The following is a 24,454-nucleotide window of genomic DNA, read 5'->3' on the forward strand; positions in this document are numbered from 1 at the left end:
ATACCTGCAACAGCATCCCCGACTTCCTGCACCTGTACATGGGAGAGCTGAGAGGCTGCCCATGCCCAATATGCTGCCCGTGCTGGAGAGGTGAATGTGCAGAGAGCTGGCTCCATCTTCCTGCTTCTTCTGGAGCTCCGAGGTGGGAATGGCAGCTGGGAGACTGGTGTCACACTGAAGTGGTGGTACATGCGCTGCTATCAAGTTACTGTGTGCCGGTGGAATGTGATCTAATGCAGCACCAGGGAGATTGCTGCTGCCAAGGCCCCTGCCAGGTCTGCCTGGCATACAGGGAGATATTTCAGGCAGACGAGTACCTACTGCTGTGCTGTGGGCTCTGCCAGGCTGGGAGGGAACATATAATCTACAACAGCAGGCAGGGAGATCACTGCAGCCACGGGGCCCCCCTAAGGGGCCGCCTGGAAATGGGCAATTGTGTGATCCCGATGCAATAGTAAGAACAGGAACACTGCTATTCTTCTGCATTCCCCGGCACCTGACACTGAAGCCAAAACAGTTTTGTAACATCTACGGCATGCACAGCGGGAAGCAGCCATACCGCTATGTCTGTCTTCTCACTGCTTCCTGGGATCGCGGAGGGGCCAGTTACTGCAGGGAGATGCCAGACAGGTAAGTGTACATAAATGGCTACAAAACATCACTATATATCGCAGCGATGTGATGTGATATATAGTGATATTTTCGGTAGCTAGTTCATGTTCTACATGAATAGACCCAATGAACTTTTCTTAATTAAATTAAAATTTTGTATATTACTGGTGTTATATATATATATATATATCATCAGTAATTAACTTATTTTCAAATAAAAGTTAAAAACAGTATTCATAGCAATCTTCTTGCAGCTGCAGATGTTACACTGAAGCTGTTTTTGCTTCAGTGCCGGGTGCTGTGGAGAAGAGGAGGAAAGAGGGGAACAGATGGAGGAGTTGTGTGAAACAGTGGGAACACAAATACCCCTCTACTGCACAAGCTGCCGTGTAAAAGGCAGCTTGTGATGAGATTCGGGGGCTGTATGCCATCTCAGGATGACGTACAGTTACACTCACAAGTTTTCAGTACTTGTTGAATGGCAGAATTTCTGCATCCCCATACTAAAGTATGTGGACTGTGGAAATTATCGAGGGAGACTTGTAACCAGGAGATATCAGTGATAACTCCTGCGTTACACAGTTACTGAATGGCCCTGAAACTTAATTTCTACAAAAGTAGGTGAAGATTTGAATTTTTACCTACTTTGTATAAATTAAGGGATGATGGACGGTTCCATGGAGGGAGATAGATATAAGGGGACAGATCTGAGAGAAATAAATGGGTTTTTCCTTCATGATCCAGGGAATTACAGATTCAAAATACTAGTTGTTACACTTTACACCATGGTTTTCATGGTTATCAGAAGAAGCATTTTGTACAAAGTGATCCTTCAGGAAATCCTGTGGCCAATATAGTACCCAGCTTAAAGGGGCCTATCCATTTGCCGACTTTCTGCACGATGCGACCAAAACCAGGAGGTTTTGGTCGGATCATGCAGAAAGTCTGCAAGTGGATAGCTGGCAAGGACCAGCGATGCGTGTGCACGCTGGGTCCTTGCCGAACCCGACTATCTATTGAACATGCCCGTCAACCTGACGACGGTCGTCAGGTTCGGCATGTTAATAGATAGGGAGGTTGGGCTCCTGCACTGAAGACGTTCAGTGAACGTCTTTCAGTGCGGTGCCCGCACCTCAGTGACATGAAAGTCTGAACGCTGGACGTTCAGACTTTCATGTCGTTAAATGGATAGGCCCCTTTAGACTGTCAGTGACAGGGCTAGAGATGGTTATCACTGATAAATAGTGTTCCTTGGTCTGGGTTAGCAAGAAAACTGCTTATCCAGACACACCAGAAATCGTACCTAAGGAACATACACAGAGTCCCACTAATGCTGGGCATACACTATACAATTATCTGGCCGATCTCAACGGATCAATAATTATTGGTCTGTCGAACAAATTGAAATCGACCATCTTGTCTGAAAGATTTCAGAATTAGTCAGCTGCATCTGGGTGAGGAACAAGAAAATGTCTCCTCCCCAGGGAAGGAAGGCAGATATCGTGGCCATACACTGTGACATATCGCACAGTGTATGGCCACAATATCTGATGGTTTCAGCTTGTCATATAATATGTCTGTCAGTGTGATAGGCATTTATCTGACAGTGTATGAGCAGCATAATAACCAGGCTGTGACTGGGAAATGGTCGCACTCAGGGACAATCTGTCTGAGCCAGTCCCTGAGCTCAGTGGTTTCCAGAAAGATTTTTGTAGGCTCTGAGGCATGTGAGGGGGCTCTGAGCCAGCATATAAAGGGGCATGAGGGGATCTCATGACTTTAAAAGGGGGCATAAGGGGGCACCAAGGTGCATAAGGAGGCTCTGGGATCTCATATAAAGGGGCATGAGGGGATCTGAGGCAATTAAAAGGGGTATAAGGGGGCACTAAGGCATATAAAGGGGCATGAGGAGGCTCTAGGCTCTCATATGAAGGGACATGCGAGAGCTCTGAGTCGTGAGGGGGCTCCGAGCTAGCATATAAAGGAGCATGAGGGGATCTGAGGCATTTAAAAGGGGCATAAGGGGGCACTAAGGCATATAAAGGGGCATGAGAGGGCTCTGGACAGGCACATAAAGAGGCATGATGGGGCTATGAGGCATATAAGGGCATGAGGGAGCTCGGGTGCATATAAAGGGCGGTTAGGGGGCTCTGGTTAAGCAACCAATGTCACAGACTTATAGAGGAATTTATAAGCTGCAAAATATGTAAAAAATGGTAAGAGATAAAGAGAGAGTGATATAAAAAAGTAAAGTGAGTAAAATTAAGTGCACAGTAATTATTGTTTCTTCCCTCTTATAATAAGAGGGACTATAAATATGTGACTGGAAAAGGACACTAATATATTCCCAATGTTGGTCTATATAAAGGATAACGCTCCTATTTATGGGACATGTGAGTCTTGCTGCCCCTGGTCCAGAGGCCCACCACAACACATTAGCCTAGGAGTCATTAACCCTGCCCTGCAGAAGGGAGACATCAGACCGGTCCAGAAAACGGAAGAGCTCGTTAAACAGCCCATATGTTCTTTCTATAGTGAATCTGGCAGAGGGCTGCTCCAAAGTGTACAGCAATTCTGGGTCTGTGGCTGTGTGAATTAGGTGAGTGAGGAGTAACCAGCACTGCACAGGATTACTGCTGTCTCCTGAAAGGACTGGAAGACAAGGGCCCTGATTCAGAGCCGGACGCAAGTGGCTGCTCGTTTGCTCCGAGCGATGTTTGCCCAACTGCGCATGCGTACGGATCGTAATACGCATGCGCGAACCACTCAGTGCGGCCGAAATTCATGTGCTCGCAAAATAGCGAATGCCTGATAATTTGAGTGACAGAAAGAGGCGTATGTGGGTGGTAACAGGGGAAGGTGCTTGAAAACGGGGAGTGGAGATCCGATCGCAGGCGTGCTTAAAGGTCAAAACGGGCGTTTTATGGGTGTGCATATTTAAAACAGCAGCGTCATTGACCACGTCACTGGGTTCTTTTATAGCCAGAACTGCTCGCAAAATTGTGGTAGCAAAAACCAACCACAAGAATAGCGAGCAGTTCATACCCTGGTCGATGTACTCGATTAATCTAATAAATAGCGGACATGACATAGGATGCGAGCGGCCAGGGGGCGTATTTTTCCAAAAAACGAACGCAAGTTTTGCTCGCTCGTTCAGACCTAGAGGCGTGAACAGACCGCAAACAGCGAACGGTTCATTTGAATAGCCACCCCTTGTTTTAGAACGAACGACCGCAAATAGCGAGTGGCTCTGAATGAGGGCCAATGTTCAGACAGAGGCGCAATGTCATTTCCTGTTTTCTGCCTGGATACTTTATTTTACATTTTGTGAATATATTATCTATACAAATAAATAACTGGTCTAAAATCACTCTAGGATCCATACATATTTTCATTGTGTTAAATCATATAATATTAGACCTGATTCAGAGACAGGCACAGTGACAATGTTTACGCAGTTGAGCGATTTTTTGTTAATGCGCAAAAAGTTTAGGAACCCTTGCGGTGCACCCACGTACTACATCGCTATGCTCAGACGGCATCTGTGATCCATGGGCGTTTCGGGGTGGAGACTGGGAGGTGAGCTATAGTGTTCACAATAAAAAGGCCGTCTCTTGGGCGTGTTGTGGGAGTGTTAAGGATGTGGCTACAATCGCGTCTGCGCTCCCAATCGTATGTTTGGAAGTATTTTTGCTAAATAGCTTGAGTAACCCCTAGGCTAGCACAAATGCCGGTGGTGCACCGATGGTGGAGTGCTTACAATCAGCGCTGCAGTTGCACAGTCCATGGAAAGTGGGCATCACTTGTGCTCTCAGTCGCACGTTGGTGCACAAGGGGAAAGCTGAGAGCAGTATTTGCAGATTTCCGCGGTTGTACTAGCAAATTCAGGGCATACCACAAATTAAAGAAATTAGTGCATAATATATCATGGTGTTGTATTTGCTATGACTGCACGTATATGTGTACAGTCAGTAGGACAATTTTCATAGTAAACAGGTATCCCTATTTTTAAGTATAACCATACAATGGAAGACACCACACTTCATCAGGTAAATGGAAACGTAGGAGCACTAAGTTTATTTAAACATAAATAACAACTGTAGACACTAGTGAGCGCACTTGGGGCGGGATGTACTAACCTTTGCTGAATACATCCCGCCAGACATCGCATTGTTACTGATCGCATATGCACTAACATATGCAATCAGTACCGCAAAGGACAGCTCTTCCGATAAGCTTTGCGATCAGTGCTGCGCTGTGGACTTCCGTGTTTATGATTTCGGAGTCTGTCTGCGAATGCGACGAGTGACGCAGCGGCCGCGAGGCATGCTGGGAGGGATCTGATTGGATCCCACATACCAGCGTGAACACATTTTCCATTTAGTACATCCTGGCCATGGAAAGGAAGCAGTCGCCCTGGGCTATTTCTAGTGGTGGCCACAGAGCGATGTGTTGGACCCTATGAAAGCTGTATCTCCATCTATATGGTCTTGTCTCTTATGTCTGGTGCTGGGAGGAAGATTCAGTTACCAGTCCGTTGCCTCTGACGTGTACATCTCTAGACAAGAAAAATATGCCAGTGTTATAAATAATATTAGAGTAATAAAATGTATATATATATATATATATATATAAGCACTGATTTAAATGACAGTAACAATACAGTGATGAATTAACATTTATTTTTGGAAGAATTGAATGGCCGATAAATTGCCAGCGTGTCGGCAGGTGTGTACCCCCGATATGCCTGTGAACTACGTCATTCATAGACATATAGACATATTGCATCGGCTGATATATTGGTGCGTCCGCTGGTGTGTGCGGGCGACCTGGCGATCACTGGTACGCATTGGGCACACTATTGGTAAGTGTGTATGCACTTGCCAATAGTCAGATAGGTTGGTGGGTCTGAGCAGGGGATGTATTTACAAATTAATTCACCTGAAATCGAATAAAATCGAATTTAGATATCACTGGCAAAATTCCACATTTACTAAGATTTGATTTGGAGTTCTATTTCAAAATCGAATTCAAATCTATTTGAATTTGTTTCGTGATTTCTTGTTCGGTTTCGGATGTCCATTTCAGAATCCAACATAAAATCACCTATAAAATCGAATATAAAGTCGAACACAAGATCCCCAAAATTATGGACCTGCTTCATTCTGCTGATTTTAGCTGGCTTCTTGTGTGTTGTGTATTAGGGGTCTATGTACTAAGCAGTGTTAGGAGACAGAGGGAAAAGTGATAAGGTGCCAGCCAATCAGCTCCCAACTGTCATATCACAGACTGTGCTTGAAAAATGACAGTTGGGAGCTGATTGGCTGGCACCTTATCACTTTCTTATCACTTTTCACTCTGCTCCTAACACTGCTTAGTAAATAGACCCCTTAAAGTGTAAAAAGAAAAAAGAAAAATTATGTGGAGTCCCCCCTTCAAAAGCACAACCAGAACTGGGCTGTCTGAGCTGGTCCTGGTTGTTAAAATACGTTGAAAAAAATTCAGAGGTCTCCCGTATTTTCAACAACCAGCACCAAGCTCTTACTAGCGGGGGTGTAATGCCATAGCAGAGGGACACACTTCACAGGGTCCTCCTGTCAAAGCATTCAGCACCCCACACTAGTCAGCCCAGGCCGGGGATTCCTGGGGAAGTGGGGACGCCTCCAATAAAGGTGCCTCCTCTCCAGGTAACCCTAGGTCAGTGCTGAAGCCTAGGGCTATCCCTCACACCCCTTGGTGGTTGGTGCAGGGTTGATAGATGTAAATCATAGTAATATTGTCTTTTTCATTGGGACTACAGGTCCCTGCAAGCCTCTCCCGCATGCAGGAATTTGCAGAACTACAAGTACCAGGATGCGGGGTGACAGGACCCACGAGGTGTCCTGCACTTGCAGGGCCGCCAACCAATCAGTGGCCGCTACTATAGTAACCAGCCACTGATTGGCTGTGAATTAATAGCCAGGCTGCTGATTGGCTAACAGAGAGGCCAATCAGCAGCCTGGCTGTTGACTGACAGCCAGGTGACTCAGAGCCAATCAGCGGCCAGTTACTATAGTAGTGGCTACTAATTGGCTGACAGCCCTACAAGTGCAGGAATACTTGTGGGTCCTCGCGGGAGTTTTGACATTTTTATTTACATCTTTCTGTGTCTTTCATGTATAGCTGTATTTCTTGTATCTCCTAGAACACAGGTTCTCAAACTCGGTCCTCAGGAACCCAACAGTGCATGTTTTCCAGGTCTGCTCACAGAAAGTGAAATAATTACAGTAGCTCCACCAGTAGAACTTTTAAAATGTGTCAGAGAGTAATGAATACACCTGTGCTCCAGTTATGTGAACTGTGTGGGGTCCTGAGGACCGAGTTTGAGAACCACTGTTCTAGAATAAATTATTTTATTTATTAAGTGGTTTCCTGTAACTGGCACCAGCACGCTAGCTATTTCTTTGGCTTTATACCCATCAGGTAAATAATGGATATAAGAGAAAGTATATGCCGACTTGTTCCATAAGCATAATCAGCTACTGAGAATTACATGGGGCATTTGCAAACTTTGTAAAAGAAGAATGCAGGGCATGGATTTGCGCTGTGACCATTGCCTTAAGGTTTTGCGTACATGACCTATACATAACTGTAAATTAGGGATGGCCTTTGACCAACCAATGATTCTCCACAATAGATGGTACAGATCAACGCAATCTTTTTTTTCTCATGAACCTGGACGTGGAGCATAGCTCTGCCCCCACTCTTTGATTTGCCCACTGTAGGGCAATTATTAAAGCAGAGATGACCATAGGTGAATGAAACAATCGATGGTTGTCAGCCGATGGTTTGAGACTACCATTGATGGTGACCATCGATGGTTAACCCACCGATGGCCATCCCGACTGTGAATTGCGCGGTCTCCCACAGTTCACAAACAGTACTGACATGGCACATACTGTAACACACTGAGACTGAGCAATCGTTACACACTAAGGCCTTTGCAGAGTCGTTCTATTTGTCCCAATGAAAAGTGCCCAGCTAAATGTAACTGTAGTAAGTAACCAGATACACAGGACGCCCACTCACATAGGGGCCGATGCCGAGTTGGAAATAAAATGAGCGCACAATATTCAAAGCAAATGAGGCAGGACAATATCGTATATTCACACATACAGATGCGCCCAGTTACATTGTGGCTGATCGCACCACAAATGTGTGCACGCATTGCGCCAATGCGATTCCACGTGCCTGCATATGCTACAATACATTATGGCATGCACTGCGATTGCACTATGCATTCCTATGGAGGCGCAGACGCAGTGCGCATATCCGAACATGGGTGCGCATCTCACGCTATGCATGGCACGATTTTCCGTGCCAACAGCAGGAATGTAACTGGGCATATCTGTATGTAGAGTTGCATACATGTCTGGATGTGTCTGCATGTGTAACATATGTGCCTGGTCCTTGGTTTACGACAAGTCACCCTGATCACTCAGTGTGTACTTTCCCTGTAGCAGATGCAAAAGACACGCCTCCTGATAGGCGCATATGCTATTACATGCTTTGAATGGGCCACATTTGCATGGACACGCCCTTTCTGACCTTTGCATATATGGGAACGCCCCTTCCCACCTCTCTGGAAGTAACTGCTGATGCGATCAGAATGAGTATTGACTCGATACGCATAAGCTTGTATCTGTCCAGTGCGCGTTAGACAATGCACTGAAGTACGAATGCTGTGGTTTGGTGCAAATTTAGAACCAGAATGCAAAGTTAGGTAATTGGTCCTATCAAGCCAAGAGTTCTTTTGGAAACACATTGAAATAGGTTTTTAGTTTACAGCCATTGGGTAGGCATAAATCATACAAAAATACATTTTCAATAGATATTTGTTTCCATGTATACCAGTCTCATACAATTCAATAATCGTGTAATTTTCTAATTCAATAGGTAAATCACCAATTATAGAGCCCAATTACAATCAGATATATTTGTGCCCCGAGCCTATTTTGGAAAAGGTGTATTTTGTGTAGATGCCTCCAAATGAAACAGCAGAATTTGCAACATGTGATCATGAAGTGTACAAGTGTCTATACCTCCGCATGACAATAGTGCACATATAGCGTAGAAATGTGGCTTGACAGTGTTACCCTATTTGCACATAATACAATAATGTAATGGCGTGTTATCTACACAATTCTAAATGAGCCCCTATGTGTACATTTAATAAGTATCTTAGTGGTGTTAAGTGTACATCTGGTGTTTGAAATCTCATTTTGCAGTGTTTTTTATTTGTTTCAAGCTATGGGGGAACCTAAGCAGTGACCATAGGGGCTTATTCAGAGACGGACGCAATGGCGATTTTTTCGCACATAGAGCGATTGTCTGCGATTACGCATAAGCCGCACAGCGCATGCGCTGCAATTGTCTTTCGGTTACACACACACAGAGGATCCATTCACAAAGTGAAACGCCGCTGTGGCTGACCGTTTAAATGCCATTACATGGGCGTGCGTACATTAGCCATTGTGATCTCCTGTGCAGCATGAGAGATCTCTGCGTGTCAGGTAAGCTGCAGTGTTTATGGCTGGTCAAACCAACCTAAGGGCAAGATGGCCACTCGCTATGCAGCGATGTTACTGATATTTACGCAGGTAAGCAACATCATACGCATATGAGAAAGCAGCAGTGGGCGTCCCTAGGCTCAGCTGTGCTTCGGAACAGTTAGCATATTTTCATAGATGCGTTCCGTGCGAAATCTCAGCTGCGATCGCATTAGCGCCCATCTCTGAATCTCCCCCATAGTCTCTAACAGGCCACTTCCACTTTCATTACTAGTTGATGCAATGCCGATTTTGGGCCGCTGCGAGATGCAGACAAAGGCTCAATTCCAGCGAGTCTGCCCTTATTTTAAAAGCAGCAATAAATTAAAAGGCAAAACCGACTTGATTTTGCCTTTTGAATTATTGCTGCTTTATGGAAAAACAAATATGGCGCTCTTGCTGGAATCGCGTCTTTGTCGGCATCTTGCAGCCTATTATATAAGGCCTGGCATCTATCAGTAAATACAAGAGCTGTTACTAATACCTTGCAGGGAAAACATGTATCTTAGGCCACTCTATCACCAGTAGGTCCCTGGTGATACTGTATCACTGGCACTGCCCAGTGAGGAACAGCGTCAGTGCTTCTGCATTGTACAAACAGCACTGACCGATGCAGGCAGGAGATGTCATTTAGTGCATAAGTACGCCCCCCCCCCATTTTATGTATAGAAGTAACGGTAAGATAGGGCACACCTGTATGTCCCTTTAGTTTGCTTACTCACCCGGTATATAAATACTCCCAGCGCAGCCACGCAGATAAGAGTAACAGCAGCACAAAGTGAGAGGTACAGGAGGGTGACTGTGTGCGTCATGTCTAGGAACACAAAGAGAAACAAACAAAAGTCATCATTAGTCCTATTTTACTAAAGAGTCTCCATTTTTTTCTGCGGTTTTGTAATTACCGCACATCATCGGTGATTTTGCCATCAAGTTGCTGTATGCAGTATCCAGCGGTTTGAAGGCCAAAAAACAATATCGCAGGTGATATGAAAAACCCTCCCCTTCAGTAATAAGCCGCACTACGTAGCATTACATCGAATGAAGAAAACAAGATGACGGTAGGTAAGTATTTATTTATTAAACTGCACTACAGTGTTAGATAAAAAAAATGGTACAATTAATGAACTAATAAAAAATACAAAAGGGGCACAATCAGTTAATAAATAATACAAATCTGGCACAGTTCATTAATAAATAAATACTACAAAGGTGGGGGAGAGGCAGAAGATTTATATAGCAGTGGTGCCGGGAGGGGGGGAGGGTACTGTTTACCCGGGCTTGTTGGAGGGTCCTGTTTCAGTTGCTGAGGGGGGCATGGTCCCACATTACACCGCGCGGTGCATAGTATTTTTGAAACTTTTTTTTAGTGGGTGTGGCCACGCCTCCCGGATTTGGCCATGCTGCCCCCAGTACCCGGGCCTGCCTGAGGGGTATAAGGGAGCATTGGGCCGAGCATCTCTAGGTGCAAGGACTGAACTAGAGCACCAGGTCGAATGCCTCAGTGCTAACTGCTAAAGATGAGGGATCATTTTCTGTTGGGTTTTTCCAGATATTATTTCTCTAATCACTGTGATGCCAGCGCGCCTCTCACAACCACCTCTCTTCTCCTGCGCTGTGACAAAACGCACATTGACAAATATATAACACATGGTATTTTCTGGAGACAGCGATTTATCAAGTCGTGCTTTATAAAAAAAAAATTGCGCTATTCCTGAGGTTTTAATGTGTATTTCATTTTAGAACCTATATATTAATGGAGAAGGGTTCTTTGCCCTGAAATCATAATCATCAATGTTATTTGTTGAGCAATAACAATGTAAATTTTTAGTCTAGTTTTATTGCTACAAAATTGCTCCTACATCCGAGATACATTGATTGATACATTGTTGCAGATCTGTTAGAAATTTCCCAATCAGGTGTCCTCAGCAGTCTCTTGAGCATCAAGGATGCACTTTTAGTTATAGTGCTGCAGAAACCCATAATATCTACTGGTGGTGTGCTGCTGCCAGCCAAGAGCAATATTAATCCTGTGACAGTGTGTAACTAGGTATCTTCTAATAATAAACTCAAAGATTCCATTTTCCATCCAATTCACATATACACAAATTTAAACTCACCCAACTTTACAACAAGTGTCTTCTTCAGGCTGCTGTGATCCACATGACAGGAGTAACGCTCCTCCTCCCCGGCCGGCACTTCCACGGTGACGGTTATCTGATAGGTGCTGTCAGGATGGGGGAGGATCCGATTGGCCTCATCTGAGAGAACCTCATCTGTTTCGTTCTTCATCCACTTCACATCCACAGCTCGGGGGTAAAATCCATACACCAAGCAGTAAAGCTTTGTGACCCTGTCTGATTGGTGACTGATCACCTTTACCTCTGGGGGAACTAAATGAGGAAAAAGCAGGTGTTACACTTATTAGATTCCTTTGTTTGAAAACATAATCAAATTACCCTTCACTATAACAAGATAAAGTTTCTGGTGACCGCAGGAAGATGCTAAACAAGTCCTATAATACCCCTTTCACATCAGAAAATGCCAGGTCGAACCCGGGATTTGTACACGCGTCCATCCCGGGTGTGACACAGCTGAGACCCCTTCAGACTGGTGGTCCGACCTGGTCGATGACGTCACCACTATCACTGCTGAGCTGGTACTTGGAGATGAGATCATTTCCAAGGGTCGGCTCTACCTATGCAGTGAAGAAAGTGGATAGATCCTCTTCAGTATTTGTACCCTGGCGTCATCAGTTACTGTCCAATGTCATTCCCTACTATCCACGTGGACATAGAGGGGGAATATAAACCTGTGGCGAGACACACTTCCGCCCTCACTTCACGTCACTTCCAGGTACAAATACTGAAAGGGATCTATACCTTTCCATGCAGTGAACGGAACCCGGGTCGCCTCGACCCTTTCACACTGCACAGTAACCCGGGTTGCTGCGCGTTCATGTGCTTAACTCGAGTTATTTGCCGGCAGTGTGAAAGGGGTATAACTTGGCTGGTGGAACCTTTCCTATGGAGGATAAGAATTACTAAAGTATAAAAACTTATTATTGGTACTGTCAGATAGTCACATAATTGCCTTTTCTCCACATTAGAAAACATCATATATTACTCTGAATTGGGCACTCAGGGCCTGATTCAGAGCCACTCGCAAAAAGCGTGCGCTCGCTCTGAATCAGGGCGTGTTTTTTTTTTGCGGCCTCTTGGCCGCTCGCATAGCTGTGGGTTACCACCCACAGCTTATGCGAGCGGCCATGATGATGGTCGCGATGGTCAAGACCATTGCGACCATCGGGCTTGCGACGAGACCCTTGCGGTAGGGTCTCACTGCCGCAAGCCCCAGTGGACTTCCTGCACTATTAGAGCAGGAAGTCCACCTACTGACATCACTAGTGATGTCAGTAGGGCCGCCCACAAACGGAGGCGTTCCTGCAGGAACGCCTCCGTTTGCTCAGCCACCCCCCTTCCCCGCCTTCCAAACGGGGCAGCTGTCAATCAACATCGACAGCTGCCCCTTTTGGATGCGAGCGCCGGAGCGAGTGCATTTTGCGCTTGCTCCGAGACATGCGTGTGCGCACTGGGCCACCATCAACCCGCTTGCGAGCGGGTCTGAATCAGGCCCTCAGTACGCATTGTCTCAATGTTTGGTAACCTTTTTTTTTTTTTTTTTTTTTAAACCTGGAAGAACAATGGGTAGTTGTAGTGTCTACATGCTCATGGAACATACAATAATAACTGAAAGTATCAAACCGAGAGCTATATGCAACATACTTAGGCAATAACATACAGGATTACATGGGTATACTGTGAACAATATAGAGTGCATCCGGAAAGTATTCAAAGCGCTTAACTTTTTCCACATTTTGTTATGTTACAGCCTTATTCCAAAATTGAATAAATTCATTTTTGTCCTCAAAATTCTAGACATAATACCCCATAATGACAATGTGTAAAAAGTTTTTTTTAGATTTTTGCAAATTTAAATAAAAAAAAAAAAAAAAAGAAATCACATGTACATAAGTATTCACAACATTTGCCATGAAGCTCAAAATTGAGCTCAGGTGCATCCTGTTTCCACTGATCATCCTTGAGATGTTCCTACAGTTTAATTGGAGTCTACCTGTGGTAAATTTAGTTATATGGACATGATTTTGGAAGGCATACATCTGTCTATATAAGGTCCCACACTTGACAGTGCATGTCAGAGCACAAATCAAGCATGAAGTCCAAGGAATTGTCTGTAGACCTCCGAGACAGGATTGTTTCGAGGCACAAATCTGGGGAAGGGTACAGAAAGATATCTGCTACTTTGAAGGTCCCAATGAGCACAGTGGACTCCATCATCCGTAAATGGAAAGAGTTCGGAACCACCAGGACTCTTCCTAGAGTTGGCCAGCCATCTAAACTGAGCGATTATGGGAGAAGGGCCATAGTCAGGGAGGTGACCAAGAACCCGATGGTCACTCTGTCATAGCTACAGCATTCCTCTGTGGAGAGAGAAGAACCTTCCAGAAGAACAACCATCTCTGCGGCAATCCACCAATCAGGCATGTATGGTAGAGTGGCCAGACGGAAGCCACTCCTTAGTAAAAAGCACATGGCAGCCCAACTGGAGCTTGCCAAAATGCACCTGAAGGACTCTCAGACCATGAGAAACAAAATTCTCTGGTCTGATGAGACAAGATTGAACTCTTTGGCGTCAATTCCAGGCGTTATGTTTGGAGGAAACCAGGCACCACTCATCACCAGGCCAACACCGTCCCTACAGTGAAGCATGGTGGTGGCAGCATTATGCTGTGGGGAGGTTTTTCAGCGGCAGGAACTGGGAGACTAGTCAGGATAGAGGGAAAGATGAATGCAGCAATGTACAGAGACATCCTGGATGAAAACCTGCTCTAGAGCGCTGTTGACCTCAGACTGGGGCGACGGTTCATCTTTCAGCAGGACAACGACACTAAGCACACAGCCAAGTGGCCCAGCCAGAGCCCAGACTTGAATCCGATTGAACATCTCTGGAGAGATCTGAAAATGGCTGTGTGCCGACGCTTCCCTTCCAACCTGATGGAGCTTGAGAGGTGTTGCAAAGAGGAATGGGCAAAACTGTCTAAAGATAGGTGTGCCAAGCTTGTGGCATCATATTCAAAAAGACTTGAGACTGTAATTGCTGCCAAAGGTGCATCAACAAAGTATTGAGCAAAGGCTGTGAATACTTATGTACATGTGATTTCTTAGATTTTTTTTTTTTCAATCAATTTGCAAAAATCTCAAAAAAATCTTATTGCACGTTGTCATTATGGGGTATTGTGTGTAGAATTTTGAGGATAAAAATGAATTTATTCCATTTTTAAATAAGGCTGTAACATAACATGTGAAAAAGTGAAGCGCTGTTAATACTTTCCGGATGCACTGTAAACATATAAAGTTGGTAAGTAAGTTGACATAGATACATAATTACCACCCACAAATGCAAAATTATGTAAAAAGACAAGACGCATGAGAGCCCTGCTCGCAAGAACTTACATTCTAAAGGAAAATGGGGGACACAGAGTGGGTGTGGGGAACAGAGTAGTGGGGCGTAACATTTGGAAATTTAGACGGAGGTGTGGTGTGCTTCAGTGAAAAGGTTTTTAGAAGTTTTTAGGGTGCGTTTAAAGGCTGGGAGGCTAGGCGAAAATCCGTTTGATCGGGGGCAGCAGAGGTGGAGCTATAAGAAAATTAGGTGGGCAGCGGAGTTGAGGATGGATTTAAGAGGGACAAGGCGTGAGTGGTGCATGATTGGATGAGAGACTGAATATGGTGGGCGAATGAGGGAATGAAGTCAAGAATGACATCCATACATTGAACTCGGGGTATGGAGGAGAGGGAAGTATTATCAATGGACAGGGAGATGGAAGGAGGAGAGAGGCGTTTGGAAGGGGGAAAAGACAACAAGTTTGGATTTAGGGATGTTAAGTTTCAGGCAACATTGTGACATCCAAGAGGAGATGGTTAAAAGAAATTTGGAAATGTGGATGAAAACAGAATGTGAGAAGGCAGGGATGGAGATCTAAAGAGCTGATAATCACTCAGTGGAAAGTGGTATAGAGGGAGAAGGGAAGGAAACCAAGGACAGAACCTTGGGGAACACTAACAGGAAGTGAGAGGGGAGTCGGAGGTAGTCTTGGAGACAGAGGAAATGCAATGGGACAGGTATGAGGTGAACCAGAAGAGAGCGTTGTAATGGAAGCCGATGGAGTGGAGGACTTGCAGGAGAAGGGTTTGCCAACAGTGCTGAAAGCAGTAGTGGAATCGAGAAGGATCAATATAGAGTAGATTTAGCAGTAAGGAGAGAACGGTGACCTTGGTGAGGGTATTTTCTGTAGAGTGGAAGGATTGGAAACCAGCCTGAAGTGGGTCAAGGAGAGAATGAGAGGAGAGGAATGAGGCGAGGCAACACATCAGCCAGTGACATGTCACCAATCAAATATAAAACACTTCCACATAACAAAACTGCACTGACATAAATATCTTCCCCTGTAGCAAACTATCTCCCAACTGACCCCTTGCACTGCCTGAGATCTGAGTCATCCACATTCATTACTGTTCTTGTTTATTAGTGAGTTATTACCACTGACAGCGAAGATCCTCAGCGACTATCAATGTTCCAATTGGTTTGACTGTTGCCTTCACTCACCTTTCCTCTGCCATTCTTCTTCACCATGTTTCAAGTAATCATTAATCCACTCAGGACAGTCAACCTCGATGCAAGCCTTTGTCCTCTGGATCCAAACCTGCTGATGGTTCCATATCTGGGTCACCAGCTCCGCTTTCTGTGATATAGGTATGAACATCATGAGATCCTTGTCAAAAGCAATCAGGACCTCACCATCAAGACCAAACTCCTTGGAACCAGTAACTGAGCCATCTTCATGCAGAACACAGGACCATTTTATCTGGTACGTGTAGGAGCCTGATCGATCTGTAATACAGAGATAAAAGTCATGTATATTTTTCTGGTATTACTAAGGTTTACATGCACTGGTGGTATTAGGGAGACATGAATTGGTTCCGTCATCTCAAAAAAATAAATAAATATATATATATTACTGACATTAAGTTTTCCCAAGAAATGTGCTAAATGAATCAGTTCGTTAAATGACAATTTCAGTGTTCTTTTTATTTCCTCCTATAGTGTACACTTGTACTCTTTGGTGTCCTCTAAACTAAGGGGTCTATTTATTAAGGCTTGGATGGAGATAAAGTTAATGGAGATAAAGAAGTACCAGCCAATCAGCTTCTAACTGTCATTTTTTACACACAGCCTGTAACATGACAGTTAGAAGCTGATCGGCTGGTACTTTATTTTTGTTGACGTTATCTCTATCCAAGGCTTAGTAAATAGACCACTTAGTCCAGGGGCGTTTCTAGAGAGGAGGGTACCCGTGAGCAGTCTCCAACACGGGCCCCCTCCTCTCCGCCCGGTGGCACTAGAGTGTGCCCAGAGTCTATAGTGTATGCACAGATCACCGGGAAAATGGCCACGACGGCCATTTTGCCTGTACTACGCATACGATGGGAAAATGACCGCTGCGGCCATTTTCCAGTCGTTTTACAGCGCCGGACGCCAGCGGCGATGTGGGATTCCGGAGAGGTAAGTAATAATATGGGTGCAGTGTGTGCGGTGCAGGGCCCCCCTGGACCCAGGGGCCCGTGTTCCCCGCACACCCTGCACCCATTATAGATACACCCCTGCCTTAGTCCCTTAATGAAATGCCACATTATGTACAGTTTACCCTCTCTACCCCCTTATCAGTGGCAAATGTACAGTGGGAGCAAGGTGTCCAAGGGGGGCGAAACCAAAAATTAAATCAATACATTTTTATCATGTTTTTTTTTCCTTTATGAAACTTATATCTAGAAATTCACTTAATATTTCTTTTAATTGTAATGAAAAAAATAACTAAATTATACCGTAAAATACTAAGGATTAGGGTAAAATAATTTGGTTATAAATGGCTGGAACAATACCGCCTTACCTAAGGGTTTTCGACCTGATTCTGAGTTGCATGGAAAAGTGCACACATCAGCGCCAATTGGTGGTCTCCCATCTGTGGGCCTGATTCAGCAAGGATCGCATTTACAATTACGCACACAGACGGCCAATTGTTGTTTTCTGCGCACGTGTATACATCACAGTGCTTGTGCACGTCACCATCGAAACTGGCACCAGCCCTATTGTGGGTGCACAGCCTCCATCTGACCAGGGCCTCCGATACCTGCGACTGAATGCAGCCGCTTGCACTTACACACTTGCGGCACTCCCATAATACGCCCAGGACTGCCCATCACACTTCTGATACGGTCTGTCCCAATCGCAACAGCAACTTTGTGCGTACAATCAGGTAATGCATGCGCCATAGGAGATTTCAGATTTGTTTTACATACAGTATCGGGCTCTGTGGTGTTAAGAAGGGGTGTGTGCCAGCGCCTCCCAATACGAAGCCGCAATCATGGGGCTTAAAGCTTTCTGATGGTCCTTCCACTGAAGCAGCCATTTTAAAATGGTGAACAAGAATAACGGGGAATGTTGCTATAAGTGTATTTATTTTCCTGTACCGCAGAACCGGCAAATGCTGCGGTAACGGGTGCTCCTTACCACGTGACTTGTTGAAAAGATCCTGTATGAGACTTGCGTGTTGCTTGTTCTCGAGCTCATGACGTTGGCCAAACCTATTGTGCATCTCCCAGTGCTCTGCCCCGACGTGCTCCTCCAGCCACTGGAACATGGGCCGTATACGGTATGTGTCACTGCTGTACGTCAGGATCTTCACATCGTCCAGGTACATATCATAAGAATACACCGGCAGCCCGGGACTGCGGGCCGGGACTGTCGTAGAATAATATAAGAGAGTGTGTTTGCCTAAAGAGAAGATGAAATAACCAGAGTTAATCAAATTAATGAGAAACGGTAAAACCCAAAGGGCTTTCACATGTTATACTTATAGGGTAAATGTTAATAAATTAAAACGATTGCCATCCGTACATGTAGCTGGCATGATTTTACTTAGCTATATGTAGAACACAAGCCTATCCCTGCATATGGTAATGACTAGACTTTAAAGGATAATTCCACCAAAATGATTCCAATCACATCCACGGTCAACTACGTTACCCCTGTATTACTGATATTTACCGTATTCCTATTGCACACCAGATTATGCGAACATGCTGCTTCCCAGCCACTGATTTACGAGACGAGGGCTTTTCTCCGCATCTCTAGAGACGTGTGGGTGCAGGGGGAATGGTGTAAAAAATAAAATTAGTATTGTTCTTTACAGTGGAACTACAGGTCCCAGCAGGCCTATCTTGACATGCAAGACACTTAGAGAACCACAAGTGCCAGCATTCCCGGACAGTAAGGGTCTGCTGGCACCTATAGTTCCACTGTAAGGAAAATATATATTTTTTTTAAAAGACAGGACTCACACACCGAATGTTTTAACCCTTTATTACATACAATGACACTCACCCGCTTCATACTCACCTAGTCCTTGGCGGTGATCAATCCTCTTGTCCAAGTAGAAATCCAGTCTTGGTAAAATATAAAAAAAAACGCCTTGTCCTGAGCCCACGGCCACTCTGTACTGTCTTGTACAGTGCTACTGAATGACTGTTCCCACGTGGTTCTCTACTCTATATTGCTGATTGGCTAAAAGTCAGACTGGGGAGGTAGGTGGACCCTTTTGGGGGGTTCCTTCCCGTGCGGTTCAGTGACCTTGCACGTCACCCCTGCTGGACCTATGGTCGATAGTCTAGGAAGTCTCGGGGGGGTGGGGGGATTTGCAGAGTGGGTTGGAACAGCTGTGCGGCGTCCCGCGTGTTGGTGTGAGTCTTGGCAGTACTTACCTACCGGTAGGTTTTTTGTTATGCTGATGTAGGTCGACGTTGCGGCCGTTGCAGATAGGTTGGAGGCCGCTGGTGGTGGTCCCAGCACACACGCTGCAACCCAGCCTCCCATCCACACCTCTGGCTCCGCACCACCAGCGGCACGACCAAGAGCCAATTTCAGCTGCATACTACGGTCGCTGACCTCCGCAGACCAATCAGAACAGCCGTGCACTTGCAGCACACCAGCAACATGCTGATCCAGCTCACCAACAAACCTGCAGCTTCCAACCTATCTGCAACGGCCGCAACGTCAACCTACATCACCATAACAAAAAACCTACCGGTAGGTAAGTACTGCCAAGACTCACACCAACACGCGGGACGCCGCACAGCTGTTCCAACCCACTCTGCAAATCCCCCCACCCCCCGAGACTTCCTAGACTGTCGACCATAGGTCCAGCAGGGGTGACGTGCAAGGTCACTGAACCGCACGGGAAGGAGCCCCCTAAAAGGGTCCACCTACCTCCCCAGTCTCATCACCACTCATCACTGAACTCCACCCACCTGCCCGGGATCTTAACAGAGCAGCATTGTGACTACTCAATAAAAGATTTTGCCCAAAATTACTGTGTCTCGCTGGCCTCATTTTGATCCTATTCCATTCCCCTTTTCACATTACTCCAAACTACACTCCATACCCAATCACACCCTCCTCACTCCCAAAACATCACCACCACCAGAAGAAACATTCTAATTAACACCACTCACAAACACACACAAGTCATCACCATTACTAGCAGGAAGAGCGCACCTTACCCCCCCTACCCCCATACGTTATCAGTGCGGGAAAGGTACTCCCACACAAAGGTGCAGCACCCCGAAACCACAACACACCACCCCCTGGTCAATGAGAGCGCAGTTCTACAGCCCATCTTAAAAGTCAGACTGGTCTCAGCCAATTAGCAGCCGTGTTTCTATGGCAGCGCTCGCTGGTTGGCTGAGAGTGGTCTGACTCTTAGCCAGTCAACGTTATAGTGCAGAGAACCACATGGGAACGGTCATAAACATTTATCACAAAACCAATTAAAAAGCATTTATGATGGAGGAAACAATGGGGTCTAGTTACTAAGCAGTGTTAGGAGACAGAGTGAAAAGTGATAAGGTGCCAGCCAATCAGCTCGCAACTGTCATCTTTCAAACACATCCTGTGATATGGCAGTTGGGAGCTGATTGGCTGGCACCTTATCACTTTTCACTCTGGCCCTGATTCAGAGCCGGACGCTCTTTCAGAGTGCTCGCTCTAATCAGGGCAGCTTTTTTTTTTTTGGAGCCGGCCTCCTGGCTGCTCGCTAAGCTGTGGGTGAACACCCACAGCTTTTGTGAGCAGCCAGGTGATGGTCGCGATGGTCACGATCATCGCGACCATCGGGCTTGTGACGAGACTCTTGTGGTAGGGTCTCGTCCATCGCAAGCCCCAGTGGACTTCCTACTCTAATAGAGCAGGAAGTCCACCTACTGACATAACTAGTGATGTCAGTAGGGCCACCCACAAACGGAAGGCGTTCCCTTGGGAATGCCTTAGTTTGTCCAGCCACCCCCCCTGCACGCCTCCAAAACAGGGCGAGCTGTCAATCGCCCCGTTTTGGTGCGAGACTCGTAGCGATGAAGCGCCGTCGCTGGCCGGGTCTCACGCATGCGCACGCTGGAGGCGGCGCATGTGCAGGGGGCAAACATTGACTCGCTTGTGAGCGAATAGCGCTTGCGAGCGGGTCTGAATCAGCCCCCCTGTCTCCTAACACTGCTTAGTAACTAGACCCCTATATTTTATGCCGCATAACTAAGTAAGGTAATTGAAATGCTCACCAAAAGAACATGTCAAGTGCAGCCTCAGGAATAGAAAGTAAATGAGTCTTGTTATCTCTCTGAGCTTTTCCATGGAAAGCATCTAAGGCTGTGCAGAGCCGTCCCATACGTGCAGTGCACAGGGCGAGCCAGCAGCTTCTTCTGCATCTGCAGCTCAGGAAATGAGCGTGGGCATCTCAGTGCTGCACTAACCAATCAGCTGAGGCCAAGCTGTGATCATGTGAGCAAAGAGGAATGAGAGACTCCAGCTACAAATGTACTTTCACTTTCTGTGCAGCTCCCAGCTGTTCCCAGATAAGGAGGAGGGAGGGAGTCAGACAATTTTTTATTTGCTTTTTTAACTGTTAGTAAATGTGTGATTTAAGCTGGCCAAACACGGTGCGATTTGTAATCGGATCTGATGTCGCATACGATTTCCCTTGAAAATTGTCCCCTTCAGATTCTGTACGATTTGTGTTTAAAATGCTACAATTCCACATAAGACCATACGATTTGATCTATCGAACACGATTTGAAATCATATTAGATAGATCACAGGCAGCAAATTAAATATTGGTCAGCAGTCTGAAGGAGGCTGGGAGTGGCCAGGGACATCACAGATCCTACATCAGATCGCAGATGAACCAAAGTACATACGATGTGTGTCACATCGTACACGATCGGTTGAGATCTCTCTGCAAAACCATCTGATCTGCGATGCAACTAGAGGACGGCAGGGACAGGGGCGTATCTATAATGGGTGCAGGGGGGCCCCATACCGGACACCCTGCACCCATACTATTACTTAACTCTCTGGAGTTCCACGTCAGCGCGGGGGTCCGGCGCTGTAAAAATGACTGGAAAATGGGCGCCGCGGCCTTTTACCCGTCGTTTGCGCATGCGCAGTACAGGGAAAATGGCCGCCACGGCCATTTTCCCAGTCACCTGTGCATACTCTATAGACTTTGGGCACACTCTAGTGCCCAAAGTCTATAACTTCGGCGCTGGCCACGCACAGCTCAGTGCAGAGAGGAGGGGGTCCGTGTCAGAGACTGCACACGGGCCCCCTCCTCTCTAGAAACGCCCCTGGGCAGGGAGGCGCATCGGGGTCGCAGAACACACAAAAAACACCTATTTTCGTACGATTGGTCTGTATCGGGTAAAAAATCGTACCGTGTATGGGCACCATAAGTCCCAGAAACACAACATCGATTTAGATCGATTTGAAATCGATCTAAATCAATCTTTCGTAAATTTACCCCTAGTTATCTTTAAATAATTCTCCAGGAGAAGGGGTAACAATATTGTGATATATTCACAATATACAGTAAAGATACCTAGAGCTTCAGGGCCTGATTCAGACACGCTCGCGAGCGCTAAGCACTCGCAAGCGGGTCGATGTTGCCCAAGTCCGCATGCTCCGTCGTGCGCATGTGCGAGACCTGGTTTGCGACGGGGAAGCCGTCGCTCCGGGTCTCGCACCAAAGGGGGCGTGCTGTCGATGTTGAGTGACAGCACGCCCCCTTTGGTGGGCGTGCCGGGGGCTTGGCTGCCCAGACGGAGGCGTTCCCTACCGTCTGGGTCCGCCCCCACTGACATCACTAGTGATGTCAGTGGGAGTGTTTTTGGCTCTGATAGAGCCAAAAGCACTCCGGGCTTGCGGCCAACGAGACCCTACCGCAAGGGTCTCGTCGCAAGCCCGATGGCCTTGACCATCGCGACCATCTTTTTGGCCGCTCGCATAAGCTGTGGGTGGTCACCCACAGCTATGCGAGCGGCCAGGAGGCCGCTCCAATTTTAGTTAGGACGGCCCTGATTCAGAGCGAGCGCTCTTGTCAGAGCGTCCGGCTCTGAATCAGGCCCTCAGACCAACACACTTTTGGTAAATTTCACAATTATACCTATTTAGCTTACTGATTGCAGGGCCGTAACTGGGCATACCAGCGCCCTGTGCCTGCCCCGCCCACAGAGCGCGCAACACCATGTGCGTGACATCATGACGTCGCGCAAAGGGGGCATGCCTGGCAGCTCTGGTAAGTGCAGCCCTTTTCCAGGCACCCTGCTAGCCAGGAGCAACAGCCGTACCGCAGAGCTTCTGCGCTGTGTGACAGCACCGGTCACCCATAGCTAGTTACGGCTCTGACTGATTGTACTCATTTTGCACTGTTTGATACCCACATTCACTCATTGGCCGGAGGCTGGCCACACATGGCTAATGGCGGCCGCGGCACTGAAGGGGTTAACCCCCCCCGTGCTGTGGTGCCATTTTTTTTAAAGAATAATAGGCGCCCTGAAGCAATATGTATTACTTGCGCTAGGCACCGAGTGTTGTAAACTACTATTGTAAAATGTTTATGTGTCGCGGCCCTGGACCTTCTCCCCTGGCGGCCGCTGCGATGCAATGTGTTAACCCCTGGTGAGCTGCACCAGGGGGACTGTAGCAGAGTGGCGCAGCCCCAGACCATCTCCGGCAGCTGCGGTGATGATTGATGTCCACTCCCTGTGCATTGTACGGGGGAGGGGGCTAGAGGCAAGGAGCCGCTAAGCACTCCCAGCTGGGGAACGGGAGCCTAGCTCCCGGCGCCCCAGCTACACAGGGCTGAGGACCGCACGCAGGGTGTCCGGGCTAGCCGTCTCCCTGTGCGATGGCTGCATGCAGGGAGCCGCAGCAGGCGGACTTGTGTGCCGGCTGCTGGGGATTGGGGGCTTAGCTGTTATCCCCCCGGTGCGTGGCACAGGGGGATGAACACTGCGGGGCTGTGTGCTGACTGCTGGGGAATGGGAGCGGAGCTCCTGGCACCCCAGATCTCTGTGCTTGCCCGCTGAGGGATGGGGAGAGCCCGCTTCCCGGACCTCCAGCGTTGAGGCAGACAGTAGGTTTAACAGTAACAGACTGCAGGGCTAAGGGAGCTCGGTGCTGAGCGCCGGGCACTGTGTGTGCTGGGATCCGTGAGAGTCGCTCTCGGTACCGCCAGCAGTACGATGGTTTAGGAATGCCCAGCGCTGGGCACACATTTAAAAACAAGTGTAAAAACAAAATATAAATGTATTTAAATGGTATGTGCAGCACTGAGCTGGGACAGCAGGTCCTGGGCTGCAGTGTTGCAAGTATGTAAAGCCTGATGCTGGGAACAGGCACAGAGTATATACTGTATGTGTACAATGTAAACATTTATTTTAAATGTATATATTTAATGTTTGATTTTTAAATATATAATTTAAGGAAAATTGCACTCACCTTTGTTTCCCCTGGAAGTCCCAGGGGATCCAGAGCTCCGCGTTGGTTGCTGGATCCCCCAGCCACTTCCAGGAAAATATTCAGTCTCATGTCTGAGAGCGGTATTCGGAGGTGTATAGGCAGCTGACTAATGCAGCCAGCTAATTGTTTTCAGGGATCTCCAAAAGGGCTTCCCCTCCGTGGCCAGGACACCCTGCCCTGAGACCCTGCTTGCCCACCCCTGGAGCTCAGATTCAGGCAGAGGTGGCAGGCTTGGTCCCTTAGCAGATTCCTGCAAGTCTGTTTTGGAGGGAAAA

At 46.8% G+C, this 24,454-nt stretch overlaps 1 protein-coding gene across 2 annotated transcripts; it reads right to left on the reverse strand.

Annotated features, from left to right (window-relative positions):
* Positions 1 to 4,678: 4,678 nt before the first annotated feature.
* LOC148506512 (major histocompatibility complex class I-related protein 1-like) lies at positions 4,679 to 21,082 on the reverse strand. Of its 2 annotated transcripts, none has more exons than XM_088446529.1 (6): positions 20,942 to 21,082; positions 17,847 to 18,110; positions 15,885 to 16,169; positions 11,318 to 11,590; positions 9,923 to 10,014; positions 4,679 to 5,170 (listed from the first exon to the last, which is right to left on the reverse strand). In XM_088446529.1, exons 1-6 carry the CDS (start codon positions 21,021 to 21,023, stop codon positions 5,135 to 5,137), a joined length of 1,032 nt encoding a protein of 343 aa, XP_088302655.1. In that variant the 5' UTR covers positions 21,024 to 21,082; the 3' UTR covers positions 4,679 to 5,134. The 2 variants fall into 2 exon arrangements, with proteins under 2 accessions (XP_088302655.1, XP_088302656.1); XM_088446530.1 differs by lacking the exon at positions 20,942 to 21,082 and adding an exon at positions 18,384 to 18,446.
* Positions 21,083 to 24,454: the final 3,372 nt, after the last annotated feature.

The sequence above is a fragment of the Taudactylus pleione genome, unplaced genomic scaffold (assembly GCF_031769625.1).
Source record: "Taudactylus pleione unplaced genomic scaffold, aTauple2 ptg000400l, whole genome shotgun sequence".
Classification (NCBI taxonomy): domain Eukaryota; kingdom Metazoa; phylum Chordata; class Amphibia; order Anura; family Myobatrachidae; genus Taudactylus; species Taudactylus pleione.